The sequence below is a fragment of the Corvus brachyrhynchos genome, unplaced genomic scaffold, assembly GCF_000691975.1.
Source record: "Corvus brachyrhynchos isolate BGI_N302 unplaced genomic scaffold, ASM69197v1 scaffold614, whole genome shotgun sequence".
Lineage (NCBI taxonomy): Eukaryota > Metazoa > Chordata > Aves > Passeriformes > Corvidae > Corvus > Corvus brachyrhynchos.
In genome coordinates this window covers 790,941-799,655 of record NW_008237444.1, presented here as the reverse complement: position 1 = coordinate 799,655, position 8,715 = coordinate 790,941, and the positions used below count along the sequence as shown (strand labels likewise).

Below are 8,715 nucleotides of genomic sequence, written 5' to 3'. Positions count from 1 at the left end.
CTGTGGCCCCACTACTTCTCCAGCACGGGCTGTGTCTGCTTCCACATTTGTTTTGGTGTTGACAAAGTTCCTGTCTTCAGTAGAAGGGTCTCAGCATGGACTGCAGGAAGGTACTTGTCTGTTAAATAAAGAGGAGAGCTTTTCTCCTCCATCGAATGTTTAAGATAATTGTAAGGTCTGCATCATTTTAAGATTACAATCGTCTAATTGCTCAAATGAGAAGAGTTTTTCATCTGTTCTTTCACCTAGAATAAAACTGACAGAGAGAAGGAAAAAGAGTTTTCAATGTTAAATCCTCCTCCAACTCCTGAGTCACCTTCCACTGTAGCTGTAGCAGAGTACAGTAACCATCAGTCCACTGTCATGGTCTCTGGGAGTCTGCCTCCAAATCAGGAAGAGATACAAAGCATTACAAGTGAAACGGATGGCACAACAGAGGCACAGAATGCTACAGGACAGCTGCAAGATCTCCAGTCTGAGAGAAATATTTCTTCAAAAGGTTTTCATGCCAGTGTCAGCTCCAGTAGTGGTAATCAATCAGAGTCAAAGAATGCTGAAAACGATAAAGGAAAGGGTAAAAAGAGCTGTCTTCAATCTAAGCAACTGTCATTTTACCACTGTGGATGTATCTTCATTCTCTTACAGTTTTGCTGCTGGGAAGTGAATTTTTGTAGGAAATAGTAGCTTACTGTCTGCTTCAAATGTGTGGAAATTGTGTAATCATCTAGTGAATAAAAATACAACTGCCAGGAAGTTTCTTGGCCTTTTGTTAGGAATTGTGATGGTTTCAATGAGGAAAAAAGTGTATAAGAATGCTGTTTATATTGGACCTGACAAGAAAAGCCCAGAACAAGGTGTAATACATCGTGTAAGGAATATTTATTGTAACAAGACAAAAGCATTTTGAGTGCCCTGCTTAAAAGGAGAAGATGCAGTTTCTTGCATAAAGCTTGATTCTCTGTAAGCTGTTTAACTTGGGAGAGGAAGTGCCAGTTATTGCATGTTTCGGCAACCATTTCAAACTTGCCCCTTGTGAAATTAATGTTCTGAAAAATGGAAGTCAAGTTGATGTCAAACATTGACCTTCTTAGCTGGGTTTCATATTCAGATGTGATTTTGAGATTCATCCTCAGACCACCAGAGGGCAGAGGATAATAAACACAGCCAACAGTTGTGCACATGATTTCAGTGTACTGCTGCCTGCTTTTTAACTGCTGGCAAGGCTGGATCCAAAAGCTTTTTTTGTGAAAGTGACTGTCTCTTTTGCAGTTCCACCAAAAGTACAGCTGCTTTCACTCTGTTTTAGTGCCTAAAAATTTTTTAACACTAAGGAAGAACATATGAGTCTGACTATAATCCTGCCATGACAGAATTGGTTTTTTCATTGCAACAGTTTCCAGTTAACAACTGAGCTCCTCAAAATGCCCTTAAGATCTGTTACTACCATCATTCATCTGGAAGTGCTGTTTCAAAAGAGTGCAAAAAAATGTGTTTCACTGAACAAAGGCAAGAGTTTGGGAGAGGTCAATAGGGAGCCCTCAATAAATATACCTCTATTGCTTTGTTAATCTCAGGTGCATATACTTTGAGAAAAACACAGAGAACTTCAAGCTTTTTTGTTGTTGTTGTTATTTCTATTTCTTTCTACTTTGGGGTGTTTTTTTTTTCCTCCTTTATAGTGTTCAGAGGCCAAAAAAAAATTCAAGATGCTCAGGGAAGAGACAGCTCCTCAAAAAAGCAGAAAACAAGCCTCAAAACCTCTGTGAACATCAAAAAGAAGAATAAAAGTAGTAAGTACAGCAGATCAGTGTGAAATGAAATGTGAGAAAGTACCATGTCATTTGCTTGAAATGAATATTAAAAAAGGTCAAAAGGAGCTAGGATGTAATAATCAGTCTTGCAAAGTCTTTTAAAAGAAATATAGCTCCATAACTAGAGATGTGGATAATTTTGGCACCTACATGAACACATTACAGTGCCTCTTTGCCTTATTTTCTGATGCAGGCAATTTATTTATGGCTGTGATTCTAAAGCAGTAAGTGCACTGCTGTCATGATCCAGTTGGAGAGTAGAGTGGACTGTGGCTATACGAGCCTTGAGCAGCTGGATTGTATTCAAGAATCTCCTCCCAGGAGGTGTGTCCCTACCCTGCCTCCTTATGTTCATGCACAAATGCTTTCAGTAACATACTTGCCAGTTTTCGGGATGGATTGTGGAGCCACAGTCTGCTACTTTTATTAGCCTTCTAGGTCTGTAGGACTTTGGTTCACATAAATCCACAGAACAGATCTGAGTCTATGTGCACAACAACTAACTGGCCGGTGTTTCCAGTGCAAGGTTTTCCTTTCCCAGCATGCCAGAATTAGAGGGGCCCCATTACAGACCTGGTTTGTGGTCCTGTACCTGGGCACCAGCGGTGCAGAGAGCTGTGTGCTAAGCTGCTACACCAGGATGGATTCTGTCATGTTAGAGTGAGACAGCTCCTGGTAAGCTTTGGGTTGGGTGGGAAGGTTGCTTTGTTTTTTAACAATCTACCTTCTCACAGGAAAATGTGGGCAAAGTGGAGAGAGGGAGTCTGATCTAAAAGAACATGATAATCATTTGCCCAAAAGTTGCAAATGGAGTTTTCAAGTGTGTAAGTATCTTCTTTGAAACATGCCTCTTGTGGTCTTGAGATATACTATAAGAAGGCTTTTGGAATATTCTGGTTTTGAGGGTATTTTCCTTTAAAACCGTTCCATCCTCAGTTTGCTTAATTTTGTCATAAATCCTGATATTTTTATTTCTTGCTCTTTTAATCCTCGTTCTCTGTTTCTTGTTCAGCGTCTTAGATTATTGATTTTTGAATCTTCCCCTTCCATTTTTCCTTAATGAACCAGGACTTGTTTAGTATTTCTTGTAAGAAGACGTTTCAGTGTGTTTGTGTCAGTCAAGATTGTGATAATAAACAGGAGGTGCTGTTTCTCAGCTTTGCTGCCTGCTACATCAAAGCACATCACCAAGATTTGAGTACCTCCCCCTTCACTGAAATTCAGAAGGCATGGGAAATGCTGCAATGCAATAATTAACAGAAACTGTTTAACTTGCAGCTGACTTGCAAAATTTGAGTAGCACTGAGCGCATAACAGTTCTCCAAGCAAAAATGCAGGAAATCCGGAAACGTTACCTGTTGTTGAAAGCTGAGTTGGCTGCCATTGACCGGAGAAAGCACTTAAAGAAAAAAAAAGAGCAGGAAAGTAAGTGCAGGGAACTCACACCTACTTTTAGAGGGCTAAATTGCATGTCATGTTACTAAGATTTTAACAAGAGATGAATAATCTTTAGGAAGATTAGTGCTGTTAGGAGTGTGTTTATGCTTGCTTTTTTCTGAAAACACTGGATACAGTTATTTTATGACCTTCAGAAGGTCTGAATCAGATACCCAGTGATGATGTAAGGGAAAAAACATTAACAAGGCAGTCAATCTAGTTAATTCTGTTAAGGCAGAACTACTTTATACAGGAAAAAATATACAGAAAATAAACTTTTCTAATCAGCAAATAAGGGTTATTAATAACTTCTAACTTTTCATCAAGCTATGGATACATCTCCTGTAGCATTGCCTGTGCACCTACTTAGTGCTTTCCACTTAGGATTAGAGATTTATTTCAAGAATGTAAGGGAGATAATCAATGAAATGTCTCATTTTTCTGAAGCTGCCACAAGTATTGCTGCAGGAAATGTTCTAGTGTGCCTTCTGCTACGAGTGTTAGACGGATCATTTTCTCTATGTCTAGTTCATGTATGCATTTAAGAGTTCACTGAGTACAAGAAGAAAGACTGAAGATACAGTAAGGTTTTATGGCTGCAGCCATTGCACGGGAACTGCAGTTGCTACTTGGTTGCCAGAGCAGGTGCAGATTCAGTGCTGGGACAGGGTCCTATCTCTGCCGACTCCCAGAGGAAAGAAAGAGAAGAGCTGACTTGTTGGTGCATCAGGAATGAGCTCTGGTGTCCTCTGGTGGGACTCTTGATCTGCATGGCTGGTCAACCGGGGCTCCAAGGGGCAACAACACCAAAAGTAGGGGAAAGAGGTTTTTTTCTTTTTCATCGCTAGGTATGTCCTCATTTTCACCAGGACAGCGTTACTTTTTTGCAGTAGCCAGGAGGAAGCATGGCTAGTTTATTCGATACCACATCACATCACTGCCAGGAGCAGGGAAAAGGGACTCTGTTCTAGAGAGAAGTTCTTCTGGTCAAGAAAATGTGGCAGAGGAAACTGTCTAATATAGTCTGTTATCTGGGGGTTTTTTTCCACATGAATTGTTTCTCTTCTTATACCCTCTGACATTAGCATTGTTGCTGTTATCATTCAGTTTTGTATCTCATTGCTGTTTCAAGTAGGTTGTTCTTATGTTAACCAATGGTCTTTACTTTCCCTTCCTCCAATTCTCCTCTCCAGCATACTGTAGCAGGGAGTGGGGAGCAAGAGAGAGCAGTGTGTAGTTTGGTAGAGTCTCAGTGGGGGCACTGAACTGGGGACTGCCATTCCTAAACCACAACAGCCTCATTGGTCTCCCAGTGCAGGGCTTGAAGGGTTGAGATAATAACAGATCTGCCCAGGGTGAGCTGGAAATGATTTGATCTAAGCACTTGTTGTGTTAGGTACAGAGCCACTGGTCACAATGGTTCTTGGTTTGTTCATGTGGGTGTGCTACGTAATCCTGTGGTGGGTTGAACCTGGCTGGATGCCAGATACCCACCAAAGCCTCGCTATCATCCCCCCTGCAGCTGGGCAGGGGAGAGAAAATATAACAAAGGGTCCATGAGCTGAGATAAGGACCAGGAAAGACAACTCACCAAAAACCATCACAGGCAAAACTGCCTAGAATTAGAGATATTACTTTAATTTATTGCTAACAAAATCAGAGAAGGATAACAAGAAATAAAACAAGAACACCTTCCCCCCACCTCTCCCTCCTTCCCAGCTCTACCTCCTCCCCTCCAGTGTCACAGGGAGATAGGGGATGGACAGCCAGTTCTTTTCTGCCACTGCTCAGGGAGAAGAGTGCTGCTCCAGCACGGGGGCCCTCCCATGGGAGACAGTTCTCCATTAACTTCTCCAATGTGAGTCCATCCCATGGGCAACAGTTCTTCACAAACTGCTGCAACAGAGGTCACTCTTCCACAGTGTGCAGTCCTTTAAGGACAGGCTGCTCCATCATGGGTCCCCCAAAGGGTCACAAGTCCTACCAGGAAACCTGCTCCAGCACAGGCTCCTCTCTCCACAGGTGTGCCGGTCCCTGCCAGGAGGCTGCTTCAGCACATGCCTCCCATGAATTCACAGCCTCTTCACGGCATTCACCTGAGCCCAGCTCTCCTCCACAGACTACAGGTGGATCTCAGCTCCCCCCCATCCCTCCCCACTAACCTTGGTGTCTGCAGAGTTGTTCCTCTCAAGTATTCTCCTGCTCTTCTCTGGCCACCGTTGCATCTGTGCAATAACTTTTTTTCTTTTTCTTAAATCTGTTATCACAGAGGCATTACCATAATTTCTGATTGGCCCAGCCTTGGCCAGTGGCACATCTGTCCTGGAGGCTGCTGGCATTGGCTCTGCCAGACAGGGAGGAAGCTTCCAGCAGCTTCTCACAGAAGCCATCCCTGTAACCCCCAGTACCAAAACCTGGCCAGAAGAACTCAGTACATTTCCATATATGCACTATGTGCCTATCGTGTTGCTCTTTTTCAGAGCATGGAGAGGGATCAGGATTGCTCCGTTCCACTGTCTGATATCAGCTCATGACATGATAATACCAAGGGTCATAGGGGATGTGTATTCAGTGTTGCTCTCCTACCCTTACCAAAGGCGCTATCCTTGGGGAGTCCATTATTAAAAGTATCCAGTCTATGGGGGGAAAAGAGGAGGATGATTTTCCCCAGCCTTTCACCCCCTTTTCCTCCTTCAGGCCTATTACAACAGCTTTTAAGAATTCTGAATTCCATTTGGATGTTAAGGAAAGCATGTTCTTGTTGCTAGGTCTGCCAAGTCTCCTCAGTGTGGTGCACACCATATTTAGAGTCAAGAAAGATTTCTAGGGAGGTTATTCAGAGATTTGCCCTGAAGCAAGATAGTAATGAGTGGCATGAAATGTGGGAGGATATAGGCCAGTGTTTGGAGGACTTCTCTCCTCCAATGGTTTGGCAGCTGACCCCTGAACAACTACAGGAGCCTGTTAAAGTGACGAAATATGAAACAGAAAAATGCTGTGGTAGCTCCATAGAGGCATGAACTCATGCAACGTGTTCTGTCCTGGCTGCTGTTTACTGGACACTGTTCAACAGTAGACATCACCCTCAGGGGGGAGAGAAAGAAAGCAGACCAACAGGCACCATGGCCACCCCTGAACCAGAGGAACAACCCCTGCTGGTAGCAGTCACCCCTATACAGAAAAAGAAATCCAATATGAAGTCAGTTCACTTGGCAAGGGATGAAGAGGAAACAGAGCCCTCAAAACAAGAGGAAGAGGCAGGGCCAGAGATAATCACTCGATCCTGATCCCCAGGTGAGCTGTGAGATATAAGAATAGATTTCAAACACCAGCCAAGAGAGCCCCTGGTGACCTGGCGGCTCAGATTCTGGGATGTCGTGGCGTGTGATATGAAACTGGATGGCAGTGAAGCCAAGCAGCTGGGATCTCTGTCCTGGGTTGGGGGCATTGACAAGGGGATTGGGAAGAGCACAGAAACTCTCAGCCTCTGGAGGCAGCTCCTGTCAAGTGTGAGGGAAAGGCATTCTCTCAATGATGATCTTGCCTGCTCTCTCAGAGGACCCCTCTGCTCTGGGATGGCTGAGGGTCAAAGAACAACACGTACCAATGGCTACTACAACAGTGCAGTGTTGGCAATATTGCACCAACCACAACTCCATGACCCCCATCCAGGAGATGATTTGAGAGCTGGAGAGCCAGGGAGTGGTCAGCAAGATTCGCTCACTCTTTAACAGCCCTATATGACCAGTGTGTAAGTCCAGTGGAGAGTGGAGACTGACAATAGACTGTCAGTGGTCTGAAGGAGGTCACACCACCACTGACTGCTGCTGTGCCAGACACGCTGGAACTTCAGTACGAACTGGAGCCCAGGGCAGAAAAGTGGTACCACCACTGACATCGCAAATGCATTTTTTTCCATTCCTTCAGCAGCAGAGTGCAGACCACAGCTTGTTTTCAGCTGGAGGAGCGTCCAGTACACATGGAACTGACTGCCCCGGGGGTGGAAACACAGCCCCACCATTTGCCATGGGTTGATCCAGACTGCAATGGGAAAGGGTGAGGCCCCAGAACACTTGTAGTACATTGATAATATTGTATGGGGCAACACAGCAAACAAAGTTTTTGAGAAAGGGGAAGATAATCCAGGTCCCGCTGAAGGCCAGTCCTGACATAAAGCAAAGCAAGCTCAAGGGATCTGCCCAGGAATCTAGCTTTTAGAACTAAAATGGCATGAGGGACATTGTCACATTCCAATGGATGTGGTGAACAAACAAGCAGCTATGTCCCCACCAAACAGCAAGAAGGAAGCAAAGGTTTTCCTAGCCACTGCAGGTTTCTGGAGGATGTATATTACAGATTATGGTCAGATTATAATCCCTCTCTATATCCTGTGACATGGAAGAAGAATAATTTCAAGTAGGGTGCTGAACAATAACAGGCTTTTGAACAAACTAAATAGGAGATTGTTCATACAGTAACCTTTGGGCCAGTCAAGATAGGAGCACGTGTGAAAAATGTGCTCTACAGTGCAGATGGGGAGGATGGTCCCTCCTGGAGTCTCTGGAAAAAGTACCCAGGGAAACTTCAGGATGACCACTGGGGTTCCTGACTCAGAGTTACAAGAGATCTAAGGCCTGTTACCTGCCACCTGGAAAAGAGATCCGGGCAGCTTATGAAGGGGTTTGAGCTGCTTCCAAAGTGATTGGCACTGAGACACAGCTCCTCCTGCTACCCTGACTGCCAGCACTGGGCTGGATGTTCAAAGGGAAAGCCCCTGCCACACGTCATGCCACTTATGACACATGGAGTAAGTGAGTTGTGCTGATCACACAGCAAGCACAAATAGGAAATACCAATTGCCCAGGGATCTTGGAAATCAAGGAAGATTCAATCATCATCATCAGAGGAGGAAAAGGTAACATGTTCTAAGGAGGCCCCACCATATAATCAGCCACCAGAAAAAGAACAGCATCATGTCCTCATCACTAACAGTTCCTGCCATATCAGGGGGATAAATCAAAAATGTGAAGATGCTATATGAAGTATGACACAGTGAGTCGCAGAAGCTACTGCAGGACAAGGTGGATCAAGTCAGGTTGCAGAGCTGAAAGCCTTCCAGATGGCTTTAGATATCACTGAACAAGAGACATGGCCAGTGCTCTACCTCTACACTGACCACCGAACAGCAGCAAATGCTCTGTGGGGGTGGCCGGATTGATGGAAAAAGGTAAGGTGGCAGCACAAAGGTAAACCCACCAGGGCTGATGAGGGTTGACAAAACATCACTCCCCAGGTAGAGAAGTTGGCTGTAAAAGTACATTATGTAGATACACACGCACCTGTGAGCTGGGCTACTGAAAAATATCACAATAATGGACAGTTGGATTAGACTGCCAAGATTAAAGTGTCTCAGGTAGACTTGGACTGGAAAAAAAAAGGGTGAATTATTTCTGGCTCGATGGGCCCA

The 8,715-nt window shown here is 44.4% G+C and overlaps 1 protein-coding gene and 1 long non-coding RNA gene across 2 annotated transcripts; both read left to right on the top strand.

Annotated features, from left to right (window-relative positions):
• On the top strand, positions 1-1,814 carry LOC108446024 (AT-rich interactive domain-containing protein 4B-like). Its single transcript, XM_017731400.1, has 3 exons — positions 1-110; positions 250-574; positions 1,680-1,814. Exons 1-3 carry the CDS (start codon positions 96-98, stop codon positions 1,811-1,813), a joined length of 474 nt encoding a protein of 157 aa, XP_017586889.1. The 5' UTR covers positions 1-95; the 3' UTR covers position 1,814.
• A 737-nt stretch (positions 1,815-2,551) lies between these two features.
• LOC108446031 lies at positions 2,552-8,715 on the top strand. Its single transcript, XR_001861135.1, has 3 exons — positions 2,552-2,635; positions 3,090-3,236; positions 5,271-8,715. It is a non-coding gene; the product is annotated as an uncharacterized LOC108446031 (long non-coding RNA).